At 29.1% G+C, this 21,353-nt stretch overlaps 2 protein-coding genes, 95 non-coding genes and 1 pseudogene across 101 annotated transcripts; 60 read left to right on the forward strand and 38 right to left on the reverse strand.

The window, feature by feature from the left end:
• The first annotated feature begins 111 nt into the window (after positions 1-111).
• On the forward strand, positions 112-132 carry 21ur-3594. Its single transcript, NR_061438.1, has one exon.
• On the forward strand, positions 115-135 carry 21ur-13049. The gene has a single exon (NR_061439.1).
• A 116-nt stretch (positions 136-251) lies between these two features.
• 21ur-225 lies at positions 252-272 on the forward strand. The gene has a single exon (NR_061440.1).
• A 196-nt stretch (positions 273-468) lies between these two features.
• 21ur-8184 lies at positions 469-489 on the forward strand. The gene has a single exon (NR_061441.1).
• Positions 490-523: 34 nt separating this feature from the next.
• atln-2 (GB1/RHD3-type G domain-containing protein) lies at positions 524-15,231 on the forward strand (the record flags this gene model as incomplete). Of its 4 annotated transcripts, NM_070408.6 has the most annotated exons (10): positions 538-633; positions 4,353-4,448; positions 8,428-8,611; positions 8,656-8,723; positions 9,676-9,765; positions 10,240-10,353; positions 12,000-12,231; positions 13,277-13,689; positions 14,824-14,956; positions 15,004-15,231. In NM_070408.6, 10 exons carry the CDS (start codon positions 541-543, stop codon positions 15,141-15,143), a joined length of 1,563 nt encoding a protein of 520 aa, NP_502809.2. The 4 variants fall into 4 exon arrangements, with proteins under 4 accessions (NP_001370936.1, NP_502809.2, NP_001368478.1 ...); NM_001383251.1 differs by having other exon boundaries at positions 524-633; positions 13,277-14,956; NM_001380542.1 differs by lacking the exons at positions 538-633; positions 4,353-4,448; positions 8,428-8,611 and having other exon boundaries at positions 8,682-8,723; positions 15,004-15,143.
• On the reverse strand, positions 697-717 carry 21ur-9811. Its single transcript, NR_061442.1, has one exon.
• Positions 698-718, reverse strand: 21ur-93. The gene has a single exon (NR_061443.1).
• On the forward strand, positions 785-805 carry 21ur-10016. Its single transcript, NR_061444.1, has one exon.
• On the reverse strand, positions 1,030-1,050 carry 21ur-327. The gene has a single exon (NR_061445.1).
• Positions 1,189-1,209, forward strand: 21ur-1910. Its single transcript, NR_061446.1, has one exon.
• Positions 1,367-1,387, forward strand: 21ur-3618. Its single transcript, NR_061447.1, has one exon.
• Positions 1,467-1,487, reverse strand: 21ur-6782. The gene has a single exon (NR_061448.1).
• On the reverse strand, positions 1,714-1,734 carry 21ur-619. Its single transcript, NR_061449.1, has one exon.
• Positions 2,084-2,104, reverse strand: 21ur-4996. The gene has a single exon (NR_061450.1).
• On the reverse strand, positions 2,087-2,107 carry 21ur-2371. The gene has a single exon (NR_061451.1).
• On the forward strand, positions 2,248-2,268 carry 21ur-1683. Its single transcript, NR_061452.1, has one exon.
• Positions 2,466-2,486, reverse strand: 21ur-3182. The gene has a single exon (NR_061453.1).
• Positions 2,623-2,643, forward strand: 21ur-1354. Its single transcript, NR_061454.1, has one exon.
• On the forward strand, positions 2,625-2,645 carry 21ur-12814. Its single transcript, NR_061455.1, has one exon.
• 21ur-3903 lies at positions 2,626-2,646 on the forward strand. Its single transcript, NR_061456.1, has one exon.
• Positions 3,150-3,170, forward strand: 21ur-6452. The gene has a single exon (NR_061457.1).
• Positions 3,204-3,224, reverse strand: 21ur-8185. The gene has a single exon (NR_061458.1).
• 21ur-5374 lies at positions 3,381-3,401 on the forward strand. The gene has a single exon (NR_061459.1).
• 21ur-4425 lies at positions 3,489-3,509 on the forward strand. The gene has a single exon (NR_061460.1).
• 21ur-12915 lies at positions 3,708-3,728 on the forward strand. Its single transcript, NR_061461.1, has one exon.
• Positions 3,709-3,729, forward strand: 21ur-1480. The gene has a single exon (NR_061462.1).
• 21ur-6731 lies at positions 3,867-3,887 on the forward strand. Its single transcript, NR_061463.1, has one exon.
• 21ur-1763 lies at positions 4,054-4,074 on the forward strand. The gene has a single exon (NR_061464.1).
• 21ur-7637 lies at positions 4,057-4,077 on the forward strand. The gene has a single exon (NR_061465.1).
• On the reverse strand, positions 4,456-5,697 carry dpy-4 (Nematode cuticle collagen N-terminal domain-containing protein). Its single transcript, NM_070407.4, has 3 exons — positions 5,585-5,697; positions 4,668-5,404; positions 4,456-4,609 (listed from the first exon to the last, which is right to left on the reverse strand). Exons 1-3 carry the CDS (start codon positions 5,663-5,665, stop codon positions 4,558-4,560), a joined length of 870 nt encoding a protein of 289 aa, NP_502808.1. The 5' UTR covers positions 5,666-5,697; the 3' UTR covers positions 4,456-4,557.
• On the reverse strand, positions 5,474-5,494 carry 21ur-15. Its single transcript, NR_061466.1, has one exon.
• On the reverse strand, positions 5,475-5,495 carry 21ur-11430. The gene has a single exon (NR_061467.1).
• On the forward strand, positions 6,097-6,117 carry 21ur-8464. Its single transcript, NR_061468.1, has one exon.
• On the forward strand, positions 6,101-6,121 carry 21ur-1003. The gene has a single exon (NR_061469.1).
• Positions 6,181-6,201, forward strand: 21ur-6390. Its single transcript, NR_061470.1, has one exon.
• On the forward strand, positions 6,491-6,511 carry 21ur-7162. Its single transcript, NR_061471.1, has one exon.
• 21ur-4842 lies at positions 6,665-6,685 on the reverse strand. Its single transcript, NR_061472.1, has one exon.
• Positions 6,810-6,830, forward strand: 21ur-11497. Its single transcript, NR_061473.1, has one exon.
• 21ur-4792 lies at positions 6,814-6,834 on the forward strand. The gene has a single exon (NR_061474.1).
• 21ur-8224 lies at positions 6,907-6,927 on the forward strand. Its single transcript, NR_061475.1, has one exon.
• Positions 7,176-7,196, forward strand: 21ur-1568. Its single transcript, NR_061476.1, has one exon.
• Positions 7,220-7,240, forward strand: 21ur-14387. Its single transcript, NR_061477.1, has one exon.
• Positions 7,542-7,562, forward strand: 21ur-4674. Its single transcript, NR_061478.1, has one exon.
• 21ur-1168 lies at positions 7,645-7,665 on the forward strand. The gene has a single exon (NR_061479.1).
• On the forward strand, positions 7,895-7,915 carry 21ur-8808. Its single transcript, NR_061480.1, has one exon.
• Positions 7,896-7,916, forward strand: 21ur-4271. The gene has a single exon (NR_061481.1).
• 21ur-12702 lies at positions 7,986-8,006 on the reverse strand. The gene has a single exon (NR_061482.1).
• 21ur-5267 lies at positions 8,108-8,128 on the reverse strand. Its single transcript, NR_061483.1, has one exon.
• Positions 8,332-8,352, reverse strand: 21ur-9119. The gene has a single exon (NR_061484.1).
• On the reverse strand, positions 9,132-9,152 carry 21ur-4544. Its single transcript, NR_061485.1, has one exon.
• On the forward strand, positions 9,356-9,376 carry 21ur-758. Its single transcript, NR_061486.1, has one exon.
• Positions 9,439-9,459, reverse strand: 21ur-13917. Its single transcript, NR_061487.1, has one exon.
• On the reverse strand, positions 9,444-9,464 carry 21ur-10964. The gene has a single exon (NR_061488.1).
• Positions 9,661-9,681, forward strand: 21ur-5032. The gene has a single exon (NR_061489.1).
• 21ur-15157 lies at positions 9,666-9,686 on the forward strand. The gene has a single exon (NR_061490.1).
• 21ur-7763 lies at positions 9,948-9,968 on the forward strand. Its single transcript, NR_061491.1, has one exon.
• 21ur-8403 lies at positions 10,168-10,188 on the forward strand. Its single transcript, NR_061492.1, has one exon.
• 21ur-326 lies at positions 10,171-10,191 on the forward strand. Its single transcript, NR_061493.1, has one exon.
• Positions 10,791-10,811, forward strand: 21ur-9808. The gene has a single exon (NR_061494.1).
• On the forward strand, positions 11,030-11,050 carry 21ur-8275. Its single transcript, NR_061495.1, has one exon.
• 21ur-5643 lies at positions 11,312-11,332 on the forward strand. The gene has a single exon (NR_061496.1).
• 21ur-6604 lies at positions 11,460-11,480 on the forward strand. Its single transcript, NR_061497.1, has one exon.
• Positions 11,463-11,483, forward strand: 21ur-12192. The gene has a single exon (NR_061498.1).
• On the forward strand, positions 11,776-11,796 carry 21ur-3673. Its single transcript, NR_061499.1, has one exon.
• On the forward strand, positions 11,979-11,999 carry 21ur-2802. The gene has a single exon (NR_061500.1).
• 21ur-1390 lies at positions 12,326-12,346 on the forward strand. The gene has a single exon (NR_061501.1).
• 21ur-8805 lies at positions 12,575-12,595 on the forward strand. Its single transcript, NR_061502.1, has one exon.
• 21ur-5081 lies at positions 13,017-13,037 on the forward strand. Its single transcript, NR_061503.1, has one exon.
• On the forward strand, positions 13,205-13,225 carry 21ur-7257. The gene has a single exon (NR_061504.1).
• 21ur-6027 lies at positions 13,872-13,892 on the reverse strand. Its single transcript, NR_061505.1, has one exon.
• Positions 14,072-14,092, reverse strand: 21ur-795. The gene has a single exon (NR_061506.1).
• 21ur-3058 lies at positions 14,411-14,431 on the reverse strand. The gene has a single exon (NR_061507.1).
• Positions 14,714-14,734, reverse strand: 21ur-15584. Its single transcript, NR_061508.1, has one exon.
• On the reverse strand, positions 14,716-14,736 carry 21ur-3238. Its single transcript, NR_061509.1, has one exon.
• 21ur-1912 lies at positions 15,230-15,250 on the reverse strand. The gene has a single exon (NR_061510.1).
• Positions 15,251-15,460: 210 nt separating this feature from the next.
• On the reverse strand, positions 15,461-15,481 carry 21ur-2709. The gene has a single exon (NR_061511.1).
• Positions 15,482-15,633: 152 nt separating this feature from the next.
• Y41E3.461 lies at positions 15,634-19,432 on the reverse strand. Its single transcript, NR_131655.1, has 3 exons — positions 19,321-19,432; positions 19,160-19,268; positions 15,634-15,857 (listed from the first exon to the last, which is right to left on the reverse strand). It is a non-coding gene; the product is annotated as an Unclassified non-coding RNA Y41E3.461 (non-coding RNA).
• Positions 16,185-16,205, reverse strand: 21ur-1673. Its single transcript, NR_061512.1, has one exon.
• Positions 16,186-16,206, reverse strand: 21ur-1038. Its single transcript, NR_061513.1, has one exon.
• Positions 16,189-16,209, reverse strand: 21ur-11475. Its single transcript, NR_061514.1, has one exon.
• On the reverse strand, positions 16,190-16,210 carry 21ur-12771. Its single transcript, NR_061515.1, has one exon.
• Positions 16,586-16,606, forward strand: 21ur-2433. The gene has a single exon (NR_061516.1).
• On the reverse strand, positions 16,589-16,609 carry 21ur-14893. Its single transcript, NR_061517.1, has one exon.
• On the forward strand, positions 16,749-16,849 carry Y41E3.466 (annotated as a pseudogene). Its single transcript has one exon. A coding segment is annotated over exon 1 (101 nt).
• 21ur-453 lies at positions 17,001-17,021 on the forward strand. Its single transcript, NR_061518.1, has one exon.
• On the reverse strand, positions 17,519-17,539 carry 21ur-4077. The gene has a single exon (NR_061519.1).
• On the forward strand, positions 17,805-17,825 carry 21ur-1618. Its single transcript, NR_061520.1, has one exon.
• 21ur-11378 lies at positions 17,893-17,913 on the forward strand. Its single transcript, NR_061521.1, has one exon.
• Positions 18,507-18,527, reverse strand: 21ur-6131. Its single transcript, NR_061522.1, has one exon.
• Positions 18,792-18,812, forward strand: 21ur-4085. Its single transcript, NR_061523.1, has one exon.
• On the forward strand, positions 18,795-18,815 carry 21ur-8060. The gene has a single exon (NR_061524.1).
• Positions 19,433-19,547: 115 nt separating the features above from the next.
• Positions 19,548-19,568, forward strand: 21ur-4572. Its single transcript, NR_061525.1, has one exon.
• A 423-nt stretch (positions 19,569-19,991) lies between these two features.
• Positions 19,992-20,012, reverse strand: 21ur-5215. The gene has a single exon (NR_061526.1).
• A 593-nt stretch (positions 20,013-20,605) lies between these two features.
• 21ur-7774 lies at positions 20,606-20,626 on the forward strand. The gene has a single exon (NR_061527.1).
• Positions 20,627-20,907: 281 nt separating this feature from the next.
• 21ur-3872 lies at positions 20,908-20,928 on the reverse strand. Its single transcript, NR_061528.1, has one exon.
• On the reverse strand, positions 20,911-20,931 carry 21ur-2810. Its single transcript, NR_061529.1, has one exon.
• 21ur-8433 lies at positions 20,912-20,932 on the reverse strand. Its single transcript, NR_061530.1, has one exon.
• A 260-nt stretch (positions 20,933-21,192) lies between these two features.
• 21ur-3892 lies at positions 21,193-21,213 on the forward strand. The gene has a single exon (NR_061531.1).
• The last annotated feature ends 140 nt before the right edge of the window (positions 21,214-21,353 follow it).

Below are 21,353 nucleotides of genomic sequence, written 5' to 3' on the forward strand. Positions count from 1 at the left end.
AAGAAATATCAACTTAGCTTTTTTTTATAGAAATACGAAATTTAAAAATTGAAAAAACTCGTTTACATTTTCATTGTTTTAATTTAAACTGTGAACTGATCCAAAAAGCAATATTTAGTTTTCAGTATAGGCCTGTACTTATCTCAAAAATTTTCCATTATTTATTTCGATGTTACTTGATTTTAAAAATTGAAAAAATATCCACTGTTTCAGTCTCTTATTTTAAATTCAGAAAAAAATTTTGCAGGCAATGTATGATCAGTATGGAAAATTTTGGAATTAGCAAGAAAATAGTTTTTTTTAAATTCTCGTTTCTATTTTTTGAAATTTTCGGAACACAATAACTGAACATTTTGATTCTAAAAAACTCAAAAATTTTAGAAAATTATCCTATTCCTATTACCTTTTAAAAAAAATGTCTACCGTTTCAACTATTTCTTTTAATTTTACTTCTTTTTCATTACTTGCTTTTTTTGCCCGTATGTATGATTTTATTCAAAATATTCATTATCATTTTTTAAAGACTCGCAATTCAGTGTCATGTCGTTCGATTTCGACTTGACCGCACCGTTCCAAACTGCGTTCACAACTCGGGATCAACATGAGCATCGGCATAAAGTTAGACCTGTTCAGGTGAGAAAAGATTTTTCAAAATAATATTATTTTCATCATAAAAACAGTTTTAAAATTAGGAAAACCTAACGCTAATCCGAATAAACTATGAGATGAATAATCTTTGCAGTTATATGAACATTTTGTAATAGCAACATATTTCTAAACTCAGTTTCGAAAAAAAAGGCGTTCTTCTGTTTTGCTTTAAATTTGCAAACTTTTTTCATTCTATGGATGATTTTGGCGGTTAAAATCAGCACGAAAACCTCAATTTTTTAACTTTTTTTTTGTGCTTATCGATCAAAGCTCCTAAATTTTATGCAATATTATTTTAAGCTCTTTCAAATGTGACAAAAAACTTGCTTTGCCGGTTTATAAAAATAAATTGGTTGGACTGAAATCAAAAAAAAAATCAACTGTTTGTATAACTCAAGATTATTGAGAAGTATGTTATTTGAATTGAATATATATGTTTCTTGAAACTGAATATTTTTTCATTTCGAACAATTCCAAAAAAATAAAACTTATACAGTTTCTCGGAAGTTATCTAAAGCCTACATCTCTGGAGTTTCTTGATAGTTCTCACTCACTCTTTGGCTCTATTGACTAAATTAATCATTGTTAAGGTGATTTATAATATAAGTGGTATAAATGGAAAGATATCTCTAAAATCGATTCGAAATTTAAAGTTTAACTATAAAATTCTTCTGTTTCATGATCCTATCAAGAGTTTTTTCAAAATTAATAACGCTGCTTCATAATGAAACACAATTGAAATCATAATATTCAGAATTTAACGAGATTTTAAAAGCTAAAACTTACCTCATATTTGAAAAAATCTATTGATTGTGATCAGTCGTAAAATAACTAAATTATCAGCTTACTGAAATCTGTTCAAAATTTACCAATATCGTGAAACAGAATAAGTTTCCAATGTTAGTAATTTTCAAAAATGGGGAAACTATATTACTGGTATTGGTAAATTATTTTTTGTCATAGATAATTTAAAAATTTTTCTGACAATGAATAACAAAAAAAGATCAATTATTTTTGATATTGGCATTTTAAAGTTTGAATTCAATTGAAAAATATTATAGCAAACTGAAGGGAGCGAAAGAGACATCAAACTTCTGAAATCTATTCAAACTTTACCAATGTATTGAAAGTGAAGAATTTTAAATTTTAGTAATGTAAATTTCTGATTATTTAAAATTGTTAGCTAATTTATTTAATTTAAATTAAGTAAGTGTGATAAAGTTGAAATTTCTATTTAAAAGTTCTAATAAGGAAAATATTCCCAAATTTTCGAAATATACCTCTAATTACTTGTATAATATCTTCACAACACAGATATTATACAAGTATTAGATGCCTAATAAAAACCTTTAAATTTTCATCTCTTTTCTTTTTTTTTGAAAAAAAGAAAAAATTTAGCGATAAACCATTTTCTAAATCTCACTATTAATTTTCAAAGTAATTAACTTCGATTCGACCAATGCCTGAAAAATTGGTGTAGAATTTAACAATATCTTGAAACAGTCAAATTCTAAATTATATTGTTTCTCTAAAATATTTGTTTAATAAAATCGACTATTTCTTCAAAGTGAGATAAGTTAAATGAAAATTTTCAATTAATCCAAGAGTCAATGATTCGTTTTTAAAAGAATAGTGAAAAAGTATCCTATCAATATGCAAGAAACGGAAAACCTAATATTCTAGTAACGTTGGTTGTTTTACGTAAAACCATACTGATTTAACGTAAATTGGAAGCGTTAGAAATTTCAAAAATCTGAACTAGTTAATTGACATTTTTCTTCAATTTTCAATTTCTGCGGAATTTTGCGGAATTTTGCGGAATACTGCGGAAAGTCGGATCAAATTTAAAAACACTTTTCGAATTTATTATTTTATTGAAACCGTAAAAATTTCAATTAAAAATTTTTCTAAAATTAAAAAAAAAATCGACTGTTTCTACAAATTGATATAACTTCATTAAATGTGGCTATTGATTATTGTTTCCTTTTTGCGATAAATGCTGAAAAAATTGAAAAAAAAAGAAATTTTGAAAAATTATCAAACTTTTGGTGACATAATTTCTTAATCAGGAGATTTTTACACAGAAGATTAGTGTAACTACTACTGACTGAGAATTTTGGTTTTGTTTGTATTTTTTAGAAAAATCTGACAAAACAAAACTAGAATTTTTAAACTGTTTTTCGAACTTTCCAAATTCAAAAATTTTATTATTCTATCTTGAGATGTGTTCGAACATTAATAAACGGTAGGAATTCCTACTAGGAATACTGTCTAATTGAATTATCGAAAAAACGAATCAATTTTCATTGTTGTTTTTGAATAGGGTCGAGTATTTTAGAATAGAAACATAACTGTTTAATTTTGCTAATTTATTCTTAAAATGTTGAATATATAGAAGACTTTTAAAATAGAAAATCCCCGAGTGCAAAATTTTTCTGGAAATTTGGAAAAAAAACTGTTTCTTTAAGGTGATATATGTATACTTGAAATTGCGGTTACAATTTGTGGCACACATGTAAATTCTATACTTGAATTTCACAAAAATTTTAATTCGGTGGACATATCTCTATAAAAAATTATCTAATACTACAAAAGTTAAGATTTTATTGGTTTTTCGAAACAGAAAATTAAGCTTTTTCGCCGACTGTAACTAAAAACGTTTAGATAAATGTTAGTACAACTGATCATGTTTCACAGACTTATTAAATTAATTGGTTGTTAAAGTTGAACAATCGAATTTTGGTTCTCGCTGAATTATTGCTAAAAAACGAATTCTTGAAAAAAAAAGTTTTCACTGTTTCAGCAACCTGACAAATTGCAATTACTAAATTTTCAATCAATTTGAGATTGTGATGTAGTACTTGAAAATTTGTTTTTATCCCAAAACTTTCTATACTATTTATTAAATTTTAAATTTAATAAAATTAATTTAAACTGATGAGCGTTGCTTATTTCAACAATTTTTGAAACATTTTTTTCGTTATTTTTTCTTTTGAAAAAGTTTAAAAGTCTGTAATGTTTCGTTAACTTTTGAAGTCACTTTCCAATTTTTTGGTTTATTGAACTCCACATATCGTTCTCATTGTCAGCTTATTCATTATGAAATGCAAAAACTGAAGTTTTAAATTAAAAGTTAAGAATTTAATTCGAAAGTTGAAAAAAAAAAGTTTTTACTGTTTGACCAGCTTGATATATATGAGTTTAAATTGATCTTACATTGTAGAAGTTGAAAAACTAAATGCAACAATATGAAACGAAGAAAGATTTTACCGGGAAAAGTCGGTTGTCGGAGTCGGAAAGTCGGAAAGTCGGTTTATTAAGAAATTTGAAAAACATGATTTTCGATCACAATTTTTTCACTGTTTCCAAATTTAAGTAAATACTCGGTGCTTCTTTCTATGAAAGTGATTCACTCGTTTGAAGAGAAAAAAATTCCTTGTCAATTGAGAATTGAAAATCAGAGAGCTTCCGACATCTGGTGGGTTCTTCTGTTAACGTGAGAGTAGCCCGTAAGATGTCGGCCGTTATTTTTCTTCTCAAAAGCCAATTATAAACCTGTAAATGTTTCCGAAGCGTCCGACATCTGCCGGGTTTCACTCCACTAATGGGAAGTGGGCAAGGGGGAAGCCGGCAGATGTCGGTCGCTTAAAACTATTTAAAGTCTGCTTTAATGTTTCTATAAATTTTAAAATTCAATTTTCCAGATCATCGCACCATCGAGCACCCAACCCGGAAAGTTTCGATTAAACGAGAGCGCCTTGAACTCTGTATTAGGACATTCTGCGTGTGCTAATAAAAAAGTGAGTTTTGTCTGTTTTGTATGATGTGTGGTAGTAACAAGAAAATTTTTGGAATGATACTTTGTTCGAAATAAATCGAAAATAAATAGTTGGTAGAGGGCTTGAAGACTTAACGGCGGGTTCCGTCCTCGAAGAAGATTCCTCCGTCCAAAGCGCAGTACCTGAAAAAGTAAAAAAGTTAGGCGACTATTCAAATACTTGAATTCAGTTTCAACATACTTTGGACAGATTCCCTTCTCTCCTGGAGTTCCGTCTTGTCCTGGAGTTCCTGGCTTTCCTGGCTCTCCATCCTTTCCTGGCTCTCCTGGAGTTCCTGGTTCTCCCTTGGCTCCTGGTGCTCCTGGAGCTCCATCGATTCCGTTGGATCCTGGTGGTCCTGGTGGTCCTTGTTGTCCGGCCTGTCCTGGTGGTCCTGGTGGTCCTGGAACGGCTGGCTCAGACTTGGCTGGTGATCCTGGCTCTCCTGGGGCTCCGGCTTGTCCTGGTGGTCCTGGTGGTCCAATCGGTCCCTTTGGTCCTGGCTCTCCTGGTGCGGCGTCTGGTCCCTTTGGTCCTTGCTCTCCTGGTGGTCCGTTGTCTCCTGGAATTCCTGGCTGTCCTGGTGGTCCGGGTGGTCCTTGTGGGCATGGCTGGCATGGTGGTGGGGTGGTTGGCTCACATGGTTGCTGTGGTGGACGTCCTGGAGTTCCTGGTTGTCCTGGAGCTCCTGGCTTTCCTGGCTTTCCAGGCTTTCCTGGGGTTCCCTGTGGTCCTTGTGGTCCTGGCAAGCAGCAGCCGGCGCATTGCTCGTTGTAGGTAGAACGGGCGGTACGGTTGGCGCTCAATGGGAGCTCGCGGATGGAGTAGACAGAGTTCCACACGTCCTTGGCGGATCCCTTGCAGGCGTAGAGCTCCTGGTGCATCTGGGTGCGCACGTGTTGCACATAGTTGTACACCATTGGGAGGGTGATGCAGACCTGAAATAGTAAAATTTCAACAAAAAAAATTGAAAAACTAGCAGCCGGCACTATATTGGTATTCTTTTTTGCAAAACTAACAATCGCAGAATATCAAAAATAATCAACTAGGAATTTAGGTTTATTTTGAAACAGTAATTTTTTTAGAAAAAAAAATTAAAAAATAAAAACTTTTCTTACCGAAAGAACAGCCATTGCTGAGAAGCAGACGGCGGCATATCCGACGAAGCGGTAAGCCTTAATCTTCGAATCGATGTCCATTATTAGGCTTTGGAAGCTGTGAACAGACCGATGATTTCGACGCATTTCGCCATTTTATAGCGAGTGCGGTGAGCCGGCTGCTTAGCCAGTCCCAGCGCCCATATCTCTATTAATCGGACACTATTTCTCCTATGCAGGGGGGGTATGCCTTAGAAAGTTCAGGGTGGAGGAGAACGGAACAGGTATTTGCGCCCAGGCGTTGCCCTCCTCTTCCCCCGCAAAAGTTTCTTATCTCCGTGAAACAATCATTTTTGTATCGCTAACACTGAGGAGAGAAAAAAGATGAATGTGTTCATGATTTACCTATTAATGGGAATGTTTTGGTTATTTAGGGTATTTATGTAGAAAGCGTTTAAAAAAAATTTAAGTAATGTTTTAAAAAATGTACTGTTTCATTACTATCATTTATTGGATAGAATTTAAAAAAATATTCGTTTTCAAAACTTACCAAATTGTTTGAAAAATACACTGTTTCATTATAATCATTAATTGTGTCGTCTTAGCTGACAAATTAGTTTACTGGATGTATTAATCTCATTTTAAAAGTAATGTTTTAAGTTAAAAAAATCAAATAAAAAATAAAAACGTGTAGCATAGGATTAGGAAATGATAATTTCTAAGCCTGGTGCAAAAAATTGTACATCACGTTTAAATTAAATGGAGAATTGAATGAGCATTCAATTTAATTCAAAAATGACAGCATGTAATACAAAAGTACTGTTAACTTCAAACAAACTCACTGAAATTTTTAGAATTTTAAAATACTATAAAAAAATTTACTGTTTCTTAATTTTCATCAATTAAGGGGAGTATAAATAACAATATTCCAATGTAGGTATTTGTTTTTCAAATTTATAACAATGTAGTAAATTAATAGTTTGCAGAGGAATTTTCGAACACAATTTTGATTAACATTGAAAAATACTGAAAACGAAAATGTATCGACAGCAGCCTCGATTAGAACGGTAATTCACGAAAAAATTAGTAATTCTCAAACTCCGCAAAAATTGGATAATTAAATTGTTGAAAAAAATTATAAATATTTATGAAGGACTGGCGAAACAGAAAAAAAATTTTAAAAATTATCAACTAAAGAATCAACTGTTTCGTTATTATCATTAATTGTGTCGTCTTAACTGGGAAATTAATTTTGGTGTCGAAAAGTTTCAAATTTTCAAAATATAATTAAAAGTTACTATTTCATTGTTATCATTAATTAAAAAGAGTTTAAATAAAAACGTTGCGAGTTTTTTGCCCAATAATATTTAAAAACATTTGTGGAGCCTTAAAAAACTTAAATTTATTATGAAAAACAACGAAAAAAAACGAAAATTTATCGACAGCAATCTAAATTAGAACAGGAAAAGTGGTAAGTATTCCCTCTCTACAACTATTAGTTTGCAATTATTTATAAATATGATGAACACAAAAAAAAATTGAAAAAAATTAATCAACTAAAAATCAACTGTTTCGCTAATCTCATTAGAGCAGTTGAAGAAAAATAAAGTATTGTATCAATATTATTATTAATTAAAGAGATTTTTAAGAGAATATTTCATTTTGTATAAGAGAATATTTCATTTTGAGGTTTTCTGAAACAAAAAAAAGAGCTTTTTTCACTTTTTTGTCATTTATATTAACAAACTCGTTGTAAATCAGTAGTGCCCCAAGAATGGAAACTTGAAAATTTGAGAAAAATAAATTGTGAAATAATAATTTTCAGACTCCAAAAACAACTTCGCCTACACCGAATTTTATAGTTGCATTGCTATGTACTTTTGGAGTATTTTCCGGGGAAAAAAATTCAATAAATTAATTTAAAAAATTTACTGTTTCTATTTTGTCATAAATTGTTTCGTTTTAGCTGGGAAATTAATGCATTCTTTTTAAAATTTCTTAAAATTTCAAGCTTTTAAAATACGATAAAAAGTTACTGTTTCATGGCTATGATTAATAGGAGAGAGTATGAAAAACAATAGTGAGTAATCTTCATTGGAGAAAATTTTTCATTTTTTTTTCATTAGTGTCATCTGTTGAAGCATTAGTTTCCCGGAAAGTTCTAAAATTGCTTTTTGACTTACTCTGGAAAACACCAAACAAAAACCAAACAAAATATCAATTTTTGAAATTGTACTAGCGAAAAGGTGAGAAAATGGTCTTAATCGACTGGCGAAAAAAAAATTACTGTTTCATCATTATCATTTATTAGAGCGGATTTTAATACAAATATTTTCGTTTGCTTTTGCTTGATAATCAGCTTATTGGATTTATTTTCACTTATTCGTGGAGAAAATTTAAGTTTCTAATTATTTTCGGTCATTTCCATCATTTTGGATCCAAATTGTAATTTTTTTTCGAAAGTTGGAAAATTAGAAATTAGGTGAATCAGTCACTACTGAATTTTCCAGAATTAGCGATAATAGTCGATTTTTGGTTTATTTTTTGGGTTGGTTGACTTAGTGATCGACCATTTTTAAAAGTGTGCACTGATATTTATATCTTGAAACAGAATTTTTTTTTGTTGCAAAAACCAAATTTGGATCACACTTTAACGTTCACTTTAAAAAGTTTTGATCTCTTGAAGATAAATTATTGGTTATTAAATGGTAGAAAAAAATTTACAAATAAATGTTTTGATATCAAGTTTTTCATGTTAAAAACAGAGGAGTAATTTTCAATGGCATGAAGCGAAGATCATGAAAATTAAAACAAATACAATATTCTGAAAACAGTTAAAGTTTAATTTAATAAAATATTTCCAGATAGTGATAATCAGTGTGGCTGGAGCATTTCGAAAAGGCAAAAGCTTTTTACTCAACTTTTTCCTGGAGTATCTCTACAGTTTGCACAAATCTCAACAGAGTGACAGCTCACTCGAATGGTTAACTGACGACTGTCAGTTACATGGATTTCATTGGAGAGCTGGAGTTAAGAGGGATACTGTCGGTTAGTTCTGAACTCAGATAATAAACTGATTATGTAAGTTTCAGGTATCTGGTTATGGGGTGAACCTATTATGATTGAGTCGGTGACGGGAGAAATGTTTGCTGTTGTACTGGTAATTTATTTCATTGAATTTCCCTGCGCAAGGATGACACGCAAATTCGTGAAGCGTTCCAAATTTCTGTCATTTTTGGTTCAATAATGAAATTTTCTGCAAAAAATAAGAAAAACTTCGAATTAGAAAATGAAATTCTACCTTTTATAACAATTTGTTGAAACAGTAAATTTTTAATTTTTTGTTGTAAAAATTTCAGTTTTTTTTTTTTAATTTTCGAACAAAACCTTTAAAAATCCTCGAACAACTCGAACAAACTTGTTTGCTGTTGTACTAGTAAGTTTGATACGATGCTCCGTTGCTGGGCTCTATCCATTTCAAATTTCTTAACCACGTGACTAGATGGCTGCTCAAAAAATTGTGCAGTGCATTTTTTGTGATTTTCTATTTAATTCAGAAAATTAGTTGCACAGAGGGAGAAATACCATATCAAATAGAAATAAAACTTTGAATTGTATATCAATTTGTTGAAACATTTTTTTTCGTTTTTCAAAAAATGTCAAATTTGCTTTATTTTGAAAAAAACATTGTCAATCATAATTAAAGTTAAAAGAATGCCTTATTTTTCACTGCTTCAACCCTATACTTTTTCATACTTTTCACTTAAACTTCAAAATTCCCACGATTTCCAATGTATTGCTGCTGTTCGATTTATTTTCTCAAAAATTATCCACCGAAAAAACGATACTTTTTGTGTATTTATGCGTTTGTTCGTATTTTCAGAGTCCATCACAAATAGAATTTGAAAAATAATAATTTTACTGTTTATAATAATTAGTTGAAACAGTTCTTTATTGATTTTTCAAAAAAATAAAAATTTCAAAATTTGGGGAAAGGGAAAAGAGGCAAAACGATTAAAATCTAATTTTTCGAGTTTTCAAAAAATTCATACGGTTTCACATTTTTCATATAAACATTCAAAAATAAAGATCTAAACTCCAGTATTTTGTAGATGGATACACAGGGAACATTTGACAACAATTCAACATATCAACAATGTATGACGGTTTTTGCACTTTCTACGATAGTTAGCAGTGTACAGGTTTGTAATTATCTTTCGGTACCAAAATATATAGTTTTTTGGAAGAAACCCACTTTGAAAAAAACTTGCAAAAAGATGATGAAAATCAAAATTCTGGTTTTGAATTTTTAAGAAAAAAATTGTTCTAATATTCCCTGTTTCACATTGTTGATGAATTTTTGAAGAATTTTTGAATTTTTCAATCGTTTTTGAGAATAATTCATAGGAAAAATGGACGAAACCATTGAGAGAATAATTTTTAATTTTAGTTTCAACTTTAATATGTCAAATTACGGTTCGCAATTTCACCTTTTTCTATTTTGAAGTTACCTACTTCAAAGTTCCAATCTGATATTTTCAATCAAATTTCAATGTGACACTTTTTCAATTGTTTCATATATTTCCAGTGATTTTTCAATTTAATAATCTGCAGTTTTTGAACGCGTCTAAAATTTTTTTTCAAAAGTAGAATAATGTAAATTCCTGCAATTTCAGATTTACAACGTAGTGGACAACATTCAAGAGGATGCTCTCCAACATCTTTCACTTTTTGTCGAATACGGTAGAATAGCCATGGAACAACCACACAATTTTGGAAAACCATTTCAAGTAAGTTTTGGATTTTTAGGTAATTTTAAGCTTTTTATTAGTCTTGGACTGACAATGACTATTCATTCTCGAAGTATTTAGTCTTTGTGGTTATTCTGATATACTCCAGTAGTTCACTGTTGAAAAAATTATTGCCCTTATCAAAATGGCCAATTAATAATAGTCTTGCATGCAATGCTAATAAAAAATGCAATTATTAAATTAAAAAAAATGTTTTCGGAAAATAATTACTGTTTCAAATTTTTCATGAAAAATCGAAATATTTTTGGTCATTCCATAGGGTTACCGACTAATAATTAGTAAGATTATAGAAGACGACTCTTGAAATAAATCTGATTTTCTTAAGTTTAAAGAAAAGAGGTGTATTCTATTATTATCTGAATTATCCAGACTGCTTCACAGTTTCAAAATAAATAATTGATAAATAATTAATATATTTCAATTGATCCATTTTTCCTTGATTCTATTTCGATAGTTTCAATATTTCAACAACTTGAAAAATCATTTTATATGAACTACAGATTTCTATTTTAAAAAAGATTCAGTTTTGGTTTCAATTTTACAATGATGAAATAATCTTCTTGTAGTTTTCAATGATTTTCTGCGAAAAAAGTGTATTGAAAAATTTACGGTTTCAAAATGTTAATTTGAATAGTTTTTTTTTTAATTAATATGCTTCTTGCACTGGAAAGTTGAAATTAAAAATCGCTATTTCAAATTGTTAGGAAATACTGTAGTTTTTCATTGATTTTTCTCCCATAATTATTCCCTAAATTTGTACCTATTCCAATAAGCAACTAGCAACTATTATTTTCCTTATCAAATTTACCAGTTGGAAAAATAGTCTTTGATTCAATATTAATAGGAAAAATACCCTGATTTATTGATAAAAATATTTTCGAAAAGTAATGACTGTTTCATATTTTTGATGAAAAATCGAAATTTTTTGGGCATTCAATTTTTCCGTTACGATATCAATAATTTGTAAGACGACGCCTGATACGTCTGATTTTTAAAAGTTTGAAGAAAAAATGTAAGAAAAAAATGGGTAATTTATGCAGACTGTTTCACATTTTTGTTGAATTGTAAAAGCCATTCAATAACATTATTGTGGACTTTTCTACATTTTTAAACCATTTTCAACATTCTAGACATCGTGTTAACTTTTCAAACTGACTTTAGTTTTGCAAAGAGGTTGTTTCACTGTTGAAATAATCTTCTTACGACAATTTTCTGCGAAAAAAGTGTATTAAAATATTTTACGGTTTCAAAATGTTAATTTAAATAGTTTATTTCAAAAAAAAACTAATCATGTAGGTTTTTTTTTTGATGATCTCAAAATACTTTTTGTACTTGAAAATTGAAATTAAAAAATCGCGGTTTCAAATTGTTGGGGAAAACTGTAGTTTTCATTGATTTTGCTCGCGATGACATAAACAGTGCCCTTTGCAAAAGTTAAAAAATTAATTTTTCAGCCTACACTGAAAATTAGCCATTTTTAATTGGACAACAAGCCATCAAATTGAAAGCTCTGAGTTGTTTCTTTTCAACTAAAACTTTGCCTGAAATTAATTTTTTTACTGTTTCAAATTTTTGAGAAATTTCGGGAGAAAAGTTGTACCTATTCACATATCGAAATCTTTCAGCAACTAGTATTCTGTGTTCGTGACTTCAAAAATCAGGAGGAATACGAATTCGGTGAGAATGGAGGTACTGATTTTCTGGATAACGTGTTGCAAACAAATCCCGAACAACCTGAAGAAATCAAGCAAGTCAGGGAATTATTAAGAGAATATTTTGAGGATATTCAATGTTATTTACTACCACATCCTGGATATAAAGTTGCAGAACGACAGAGTTTTAGAGGACATGTTAAAGGTTAGTTTCAGAATTTTCGAAATTTTTTTTGAAAAAAGAACGTTGTAATGTTTCAAGTTGTACATTTTTTCTTGATTTTTTCACGAAAAATTGTTCCGCTTTTTCTGATTTATAAAAATGTGAGAACATCCATAGGTGTTCTATTTGCGGCCACACTCATATATTGTTTAAATTTTAAATGCGGAAGACACGAATTCAGTTTTTCAATAGAAATTCACGGATAAGCTCGGCACATATTTCGGTTTTTTGTCAATTTTTGAAAAGTGAATTTATGCATTATTTCAAAAAAAAAATCGACTGTTTCACAAATGTTAGATAATGGTCAATTGGAATGAGTAAGTGATTTTGTATTTAATCAATTTGGATTTAGTTTAATTTTAGGAAATTTTCCCGAACTTTCAAATTTCCTAACAATAAGAAAATTGGAAAATCCATCCTCAATTTTCTCTAGAAATATCTAGAAAATCTAGAAAAAAACAAAGAAATTATGAAAAATAATTATTAATTGAAAATGTGTACTTGTGTCTAGAATGTCTCGAAAAAATCGACAATTTAAGGAAAAAATTTACCAATTTTTAAAAATTGTTAAAATTATAAGTTGAAAAATAATATTTTGGTGTCTTAGTTTTTCTTTTTCAAAAGTTTCAAAAATTAAATTACACAAAATAGAAACAAAACAAATTTTGAAATAAAACTCAGGAACAATAAAAACTTTTTTTTATAAACTTGAAAAAAACTTACTGTTTCGAAAAAATGTAAAACTGTTCAGTTCAAAAATATGTCAATCTGGTGTTGAATAGGCTTCCAAAAATTTATAGATTTATTTCTTAAATGTGTACGTAAAAAGGATATGTACCTACAATGTTTAAATAAAAATTAACAACTTTCTCTAAACATTCAAACTTTTAAAAACTTCTCAAAAATGCTACTGTTTCAATACAGTTTGAAAATTGACACTTAAAAAAACCTTCATTGGTACTTCGTTTCCGTATTTTCTACTTTTTTTCGGAAATTTAAATTTGAGATAATATATAAAAAATTGCAGATCTTCGTCCACTATTCCGTGAAGAGCTGAAAAAGATGGTACCAAATCTGCTGGGACCCCATATTCTGAAACCAAAAATAGTGAATGGAAAAACAGTAACATGCCGGAAAATGATACAATATTTCAAAGAATACGCAGCCTCATTCGACGGAGAAACTCTTCCACAACCACAAAGTATTCTCAATGCAAATGCAAAATTAATATGTATTGAAGCAGCACATGAAGCTAAAGTGAATTATAGTCGAGGAATGGATAGATCAACGTATGGAACACGTATGATGTCAGAGAAGAAGCTTCTTGAAGCACATATTAAACATGGAATTACTGCATTAAACATTTTTGATAAATGTCCAAGAATTGGAGCAAAAGAAGTTCGAAATTTGTTGCTGGAGAAGTTACAAGAGGATATTAATGTCGGTTTTTGGGAAACTTTTTTCGATTTTAAAGCTGAATACCTATGGAAATGCTGAAAATCAATTTTTTTTAGTTTTGAGAAATACTGTTTCAAAAAAAGTTTAAGGATATTTCTTAATACAAGTTTTTTTTTACTTTTTGTTTTGAAATTCTCATATTCTAAAACACTATTTTTGGTAATTGTTCAACAATTGGGAGTTGACTGGGCATATTTAAAAGATAGATTTATATAGGTTTTGTGAAACAGTAGATTTTTTTTTCGATTTTTGAAATTAAATAACTAGCCACTTTTTGATCTCTTTTGGTGAGATTTACTAACACTTTTCTTATATTTTGCTGTAGGAAAGAGCAAACTAAAAAAATTAGTTTTTTTTTATCTATAGGAAATATGTTTAGTCTGGAATGAGCGTTGTAAACTCTTTTTTCAAATATAAATTTTATGAAACAGTAATTTTTTGAAAATTTCCCATTTTTCCTCTGTATTACGCTAATTTTATTAGTTGGAAAAGTTGCAACTGTATTTTTTGTGCAAAAATACAAACATAGTAACTTTTTTTGAAAATTGAAAAAAAATTGGTGGCACAGTTTTTTTTAAATTTATCTGTAAAATTTTTTTTCTCACTTTTCGTGGCCATCTAGGAAAGGGATCCTGTGAATTTTAAATAATGTAAAAATAAGAATGATTCAATTATTAAATCAAAAGCTATTGTTTATCATTCTACATGCATAATAAGCAACGGAATGACACTACATTTTGGAAATCTTAAATAAAAAATTTTCGAAACAGTAATTTTTTTAATCAGTTCAGAAAAAATTGAAAACTGCATTACAATTTTTGAAAATCTGCGCCATAGCCGTGTCATTTGTGCAAGTTTGTTGTTTTCAAGAAGACAATTTCTAGAAAATGAACACTTTTTTCTAAAAGGACGCACGATTTTTTTTCCAATTTTCGACCACGTGGTGAATGCATAGGATGTATTTTTTTAAACAAATCCAAACATACTTAGTATTTCAGCTTTAATGGGTCATAGCCTACACTTAATCTATTATTCAACTTTAGCTTCACTTTGAATATGATATTTTTGAAACAGTAAATTTTTATTTTGAAAATTCTCGAATCGTACACTTTTCAGGCTGAACTTGAAAAGTACAAAAGACTAAATGAAGCTAAACGAGTAACTGGATGTGCTTCTGCAATGCTTGCATGTGGAGATTCAGTTTTTCTGGGAATTGGGCTCGGAAGTGCTGCTAGTGGAGCCATTGCAGGTATGAAATATGATTTTAAAAAACTCTGAAAACTGTGAAATTTCCAGGAGCAGTGCTGACACTTCAAGCTGGTGTAGTTAGTCTTGGAATCGTCGCCATCCCAATCTCATTGACTACTTTATTCTTTATTTGGGCCTATGTATGGACTAAACCCTGCTTTGAGAAGGTTTCTAATAAAAATAAATAGATTGATTTTTTTTAAACTAATTTTTTGAACTTTTTTGTGAGGAAAATGTCATATCGAAACTTTGTTGTGAATAAATATTTTAGCTATGTTTTCCGAACAGCGAGGTACTATTGAAATTATTTGTGGAGTGATGATGAAGTGCTGGTGAAACAGTGAATTTATGAGAAGTTTTAAAAAATCTGTTTCATTACGGATATTTGTCGCGAAACATTGCTAAATCAAAAAATGAAAATAATGAGCAGTAAAGTTGGAAATATTAATTTGTTGTTAGTTGAGATTTTGCAAAGACTATTGAAATTTTAACATTTTTCTTATAAAAAGATTTCAAGAGATTGTTATTATAAAAAGTTAGTTAAAAGTTATTATAAAAAGTTAGTGAAACAGTTGATTTATTAAATTGAAAGTAAATTAACATTTATAACAAAGAAAGCAGGACAATATGGTTAAGTAGAGAAAAACACGCAAAATTCAGAAAAAGTAGTCACGGGTTTTTTTTTTAATTAATAAAATTTTATTTATTACATGATAAACAGTTCGATTTTTGACATTGTTCTTTAGCCAGGAGTATGTTTGCATATAGAACGTTCAAACGAGATAATCTTTTCTGAATGTCCGAAAGTTCCTCGTTGTAATTGTTGATTAGTTGCTGATGATTGTATCTCTCGTCGGATATCTCAGGTGGAATGTGATTGGTCCTTCCAGTGGCTTCGGGCTCTGGAAGTGGCTCTTCGGACTCTGGAGTTTGATATTCTAACTCTGGATCATAATTCACTTATAATATTAGCCATTGCTTTCGGGCCGTCCATTTTTTATATATATTTTTTTATTTGCCTGACTAGATTCAAATAATCATGATTCTTTGTGATTTTAAATTTATGGGGTTATTCAAGTAGTGTCGGAAAATTAAAAAGTGTAGAAAAATTACGTCACAACTGTATTCAAGTATATAAAAACATGTATTTAAATACATTTGTGACGTCACAAATGTATTTAAATACATTTTGCTATATTACTTGAATAACCCCATTAGTTCAAAAAACTGTGAGCAAAATCTCCTGTGAAATAAAAAAAAACATGAAATCGTACTTTCTATAACAATTCGATGAAACAGATTTTTTTTTTCATTCCTAAAAAGTCTAATTTAGTTTTTTATTTTTTATTTTTAAGTAGTTTATAATTTCCCAGCGTGGACCGCACCTCCGGCGCGGCTCCCAGCCTCGGGGACATAAACGAATTTTCCAAAACTACCGTAATCTTACAGTACTACTACCGTACCACTACAGTTTCGAACAAAATAATCAATTCATGGCCTTTTTTGAATTAATTAAAACTGTTTTTTGGCATTAGAAGAAAATTTAAAAATTTTAATTTTTAAAGAAATTTAAGTTTCTTCTACTTTTTCATATTGTTCACTTAAATTTCAAAGTATCTGAATTCTCTGATATGCCCTTCACTGTGTGAATTCAACAAATATGTTCATGCTTGAGTGCTATTTCTCAAGTATGAACCTGGAGAAAATGAATAAAATCCAAAATTTTGAGTGTTCAAAATTTTGATACTTTGTCTAATTTTTAACAGAAATACTTGAAAATATAAACCTAAATTGTCAAATTCATAGACACACAGGGAACCAACAATTCAACATATCAGCAATGTATGACGGTTTTTACACTTTCTACGATAGTGTACAAGTTTGTATTTTACTGGAATAAAAATCTTAAAAATTTTGTTCTATTTGGCATTTTTTAAAGTTACCAAAATGCCGATTTTTACAGAAAAAAAATGTTTTTGTGTAATCAGATTTTTATTTTCTGTTTCAGATTGTTAATAACTGACGGGGAATTTATAAAATACTGATATGACAACAACGATGACAACAAAAAATCCCACAATTTCTGAAAAGTCGATACGCAGCGAAAAGACTTATGCATTTTGACCCGAATCTCCCTTATTTCTCAAATAGTCTCTATTTTTAGGTAAATTTTGGAAAATTTGTCATTTCCTCTTATTCAAGAACTTTTTTTATCAAAAACTTCGAATTAATAACCTTTATTCACACAAGAACCATCTCATAAATACTACAAAAAGTGCAATAAAATAAGTTTTTAAATGATTTTTTGATTTAAAAACCAGAATTAAATCATATTCCTCGTCCCCATAGTCCTTATCCTTTTTCTCATCTTTTCCGTCACTTTCCACTTCAATTGTTTCATTTTTGACAGTTTTAGGCAATATGGTTAAGTAGAGAAAAACACCCAAAATTCAGAAAAAGTAGTCACGGGTTTTGATTAATTACAAATTTATTTGCCTGACTAGATTCAAATAATCGTGATTCTTTGTAATTTTCTACTGTGAGTTTAAAAAATTTTGAAAACCGAAGTATTAATGAAAGGTTAATGGAAAAATGAAATTTTGAATTTTATAACAATTAGTTGAAACATTTTTTTCAGTAAAAAAGTCAATTTAAGTCAAAATTTCAGTGTTTTTATTTTGAACCAGTTTCGGAAAAAATTATCAATTTATGATTTTGTTAAAATTAATTAATTAAAACTGTTTTTTTTTTTGGAATAGAAGAAAGTTTTAATTTTTTAATGTTTTAAGAAATTTTTTTCTGCTGTTTCATATTGTTCACTTAAACTTTGAAGTATCTGTATTCTTCAATTGGCCGTACGTAATATGAATAGAGATATAAAAATGGTTGGCTTTTTCACTAACCGTATACATACACACAAATAAATTGTATATCTGCTTTAATGTTACCAACCCGTCATCAGAACAGATATACAAATTCATTAAAGTAGAAATAAATTAACATTTATAACAAAGAAAATGGAAAGTATGGCTGGGTAGAAGAAAATCATCTAATATTCAGAAAAGGTAGGAGAAGCGGAATGAGTTTTGCTCTTTTTTCTTTTCATATTTCCACATAATATTCAAAATGTCCGTAAAATTCCTGAAACTGGCAAAAAATTAAATACGAGCTAGTTAAAATTCAGAAAAAATAGTCACGGGGTTCTATTTATTAAAAGTTTATTTACCACGTGACTAGGTGGCTTTTCAAAAAAAATGTGAATTTTTGTGATTTTCTAATTAGATCGAAAAATTGGAAAACCGACGGGTTAATGAAAAAATGAAATTTTGAATTTAATATCAATTAGCTGAAGAATTTATTTTGTTTTGTTTTTTCGACAAATTTCAAGTTTGCCTTTTTTTCATTATTTTCAAACCGTTTCGAAACATGTTGCCAATTGTAATTTTTCAAAAACCATCCGAATCAATTTTTTTAGACTTTTGAAGAAAACGAAAAAATTTATATTATGGGGGGGGGGGCGCTCAAAAGTGAATATTGTGTCATTTTTGATTTAATACAAAACAGGGGACAAATCATCGTTCCTCAAAAAAGGTTTTTTATAGCAACTCAATGAAACAGTTTTTTTTTAATTCTCAAAAAATTCAAAAATTCAGTATCATTATTTATTTACAGTTGCGAGCAAAATTATCAATTCATGGTTTTGTAAAAATTAATTGAAACCGTTTTTTTGGAATTGGAGCAAAATTTAAACTTTTTGATTTTTGAAGGCAGAGTTTTCAAAATTTTGATACTTTTTCGCATTTTTAATATAAATATCTGAAAATATAAATCTGAACTGCTTGATTGTTAAATTGGATACACAGCAAACATTTTCCAACAATTCAACAAATCAACAATGTATGACGGTTTTTGCACTTTCTACGATACGTGTACAAGTTTGTATTTTACTGGAGAATAAAAGCACGGCTTTTTGCAATGCGCCGCACGCTTTTCTTCGTATTTATTTATTTATTTTGCGTGCGGCGCATTGCGAATGACTGCGCGGCGGGCTTTGCCCTATTGAAATCGTTCCTAGCGAAAAATTCCCCTTACGAAAACGTACCCCCCCCCCCCCCCCCGGTATTGGGGTAAGTTGGCACGGGAAATTTGAAAATCATACTGAAAATTCAAAAATTTAAAGTTAAGATCCTAGAAACCCCCTTACCAGTTTCCACATATATCAGGGACGCGGAACTTGTTTGCTACGAGACGTCTTCGATGGTTCCACTTGTCAAGAAATTCCTGTTTGCTGAGTTTTTGTGCACTTGAAGATTCTGAAAAAAACAGAAGAAAAATACATCGGTGACCGAGTTTTCCCCCATTTACCAAAAATTATCGAAAACATCCAGAAGCCGAGAAGAATGAAATGCATTTTATTTTGAATCATTTTTGGAGTCAATTTGAGAAATAATACATTTATTGATTTTTTTTGTTGTTTTTTGTTGAACGTGAATATTAAAAAGAAACCCGTCTGAATTTTTTAAATTTCTACTTTTAAAAAATCAACTGTTTCATTATTATGACTTATTGGTGATAATATTAAAAAAAAATATTGACTGTATTTTGGTTTTTGGTGTCAAGTTTTTATTAATTTCAGTTAGTTTCTTGAAAAATTGAAGAAAATCCTCAATTCCCTTGTTTTTTTTTTATTTTTCAAAAATTTGTGATAAATCAATTATTTGTCGTTGATATTACATTTGAAAAAATATTTTTTGATTATTTTTTGATTAGGAGAGTTTAGTAAATGGCATACAGTTTGTTTCAGTAAAATAATACCGAGAAAAAAACTTTATACCCAAAACTTATGAAAAAAATTATTTATTAAAAATGTGCACTTGTGTCTAAAATGTCTGTTTCAATAATGTCTCGAGAAAAAAAGAAAATTTGAGGAAAAAAATTGTGAAAAAGTGTTAAAACTATAAAAATAAAAATGTAATTTTGTAGTCTTACATTTCTGCCCCTTTAAATATTTTTATGCGGGAAGTCAAAAAAAATTGTTTCAAAAATTTATTAGACCATTGACATCTTTTTGAACTGAACAATTTCACATTTTTTCGAAACAGTAAGTTTTTTTAAGTTAAAAAAATTAGATTTGATTTTTCTCAACTTTTATTTCAAAAATTGTTTGGTTTTTCTATTTTGTGTATTTTAATTTTTAAAACAATTTTTTTCCGCATAAAAAACATTTAAAGGGGCAGAAAAGTAAGACTACAAAATGCCACAGACATTCCTGAAACAATGTCAATAATTTTCAATTAATAATTATTTTTCAAAAGTTTCGGGTGTAAAGTTAATTTTTTCTCAAACAAATTTAAAATGAAAAATAAGACTACAAAAAAAAACATTTTTATACTAATATTTCAGTAAAATCAACAAATTTGTCAATAGTCAAATTATTAGTTTCCCGGGTATTTTAAAAATCGTTTTTCGATGATTTTTCTGAAACACAATCAGAAAGATGTTAGTTTTTAAGAATTTTTATTATTATTTTGGGTACTTATGACGTAGTTATGAAGTATTGGCGAAACAGTAAAAAATTGAAATTAATTTACTAAAAATAATACTGTTTCATTATTATAATTTATTGTAAAGATTATAATTATTAAGATATTAATACGAAAAAGAATGTTCTGTGGAGTTGTTCTTGGAATCAAGGGTTTTTCATAATTAGGAAAATCTGAAATTTTCGGCATTTGGCAAAAGTTTGAGCTTCTGATATTTTGAAGAAAACTTAGAATATTTATGATAACTCAATATTTTCTCTCGTTGCTCTCAAAATTAATTTCTGATTTTCCATGAAAATCACCAAAAAATGCGACAATTTTTTGACGATGTCCAAAATTTCGAAAAAGCATAGGATTTATATTAAATCAAATAATTTGAAACTCGTAGCGTTTCATAATTATTTTCATATGCATTGCAACAGGAATTCCAGCAATTTGGCATTTTATTTGTGTGTGTTTTTAAAATGTTAGTGAAAAAGTATTTCATTTTTATTTCACTAACACTGAAGAAAAAAATTTAATTTCGATAAATGGATTTTTATAATAATTTATAAGTTCATTCGATATTGCAATTATTTCTGGAATGATCTTGGAGCACTGAGGAAACAATAAAAAAAATTTCAAAAATGTATCATTTAAAAAAATCAACTGTTTCATTGTTATAATTTATTCGAGAGAATATCAAGATAAATATTGAGTCTTCTTCCTTTAGGTTCAGAAATTCGAAAAACGTTTTTTTGTTCTGGATTTTCGGGGAAAAAACAATTTTTTCCATTAAAGCCATCATATTTGTGATGAAGTAATAGTTTCCCTGGAAGTTCTAAAATTGTTTTTTTTTTTTAATTTACTCTGAAA

Source organism: Caenorhabditis elegans, chromosome IV, assembly GCF_000002985.6.
Source record: "Caenorhabditis elegans chromosome IV".
Taxonomy (NCBI): domain Eukaryota; kingdom Metazoa; phylum Nematoda; class Chromadorea; order Rhabditida; family Rhabditidae; genus Caenorhabditis; species Caenorhabditis elegans.

What these genes read in the sequence shown, in the direction of transcription:
- dpy-4 (NM_070407.4), bottom strand. Translation starts at nt 5,665, where the DNA reads ATGGACATCGATTCGAAGATTAAGGCTTACCGCTTCGTCGGATATGCC. An exon ending in CAGCAATGGCTGTTCTTTCG is followed by an intron (nt 5,405 to 5,584) that starts GTAAGAAAAGTT and finishes TTACTATTTCAG; the next exon opens with GTCTGCATCACCCTCCCAAT. An exon ending in GAGAAGGGAATCTGTCCAAA is followed by an intron (nt 4,610 to 4,667) that starts GTATGTTGAAAC and finishes TTACTTTTTCAG; the next exon opens with GTACTGCGCTTTGGACGGAG.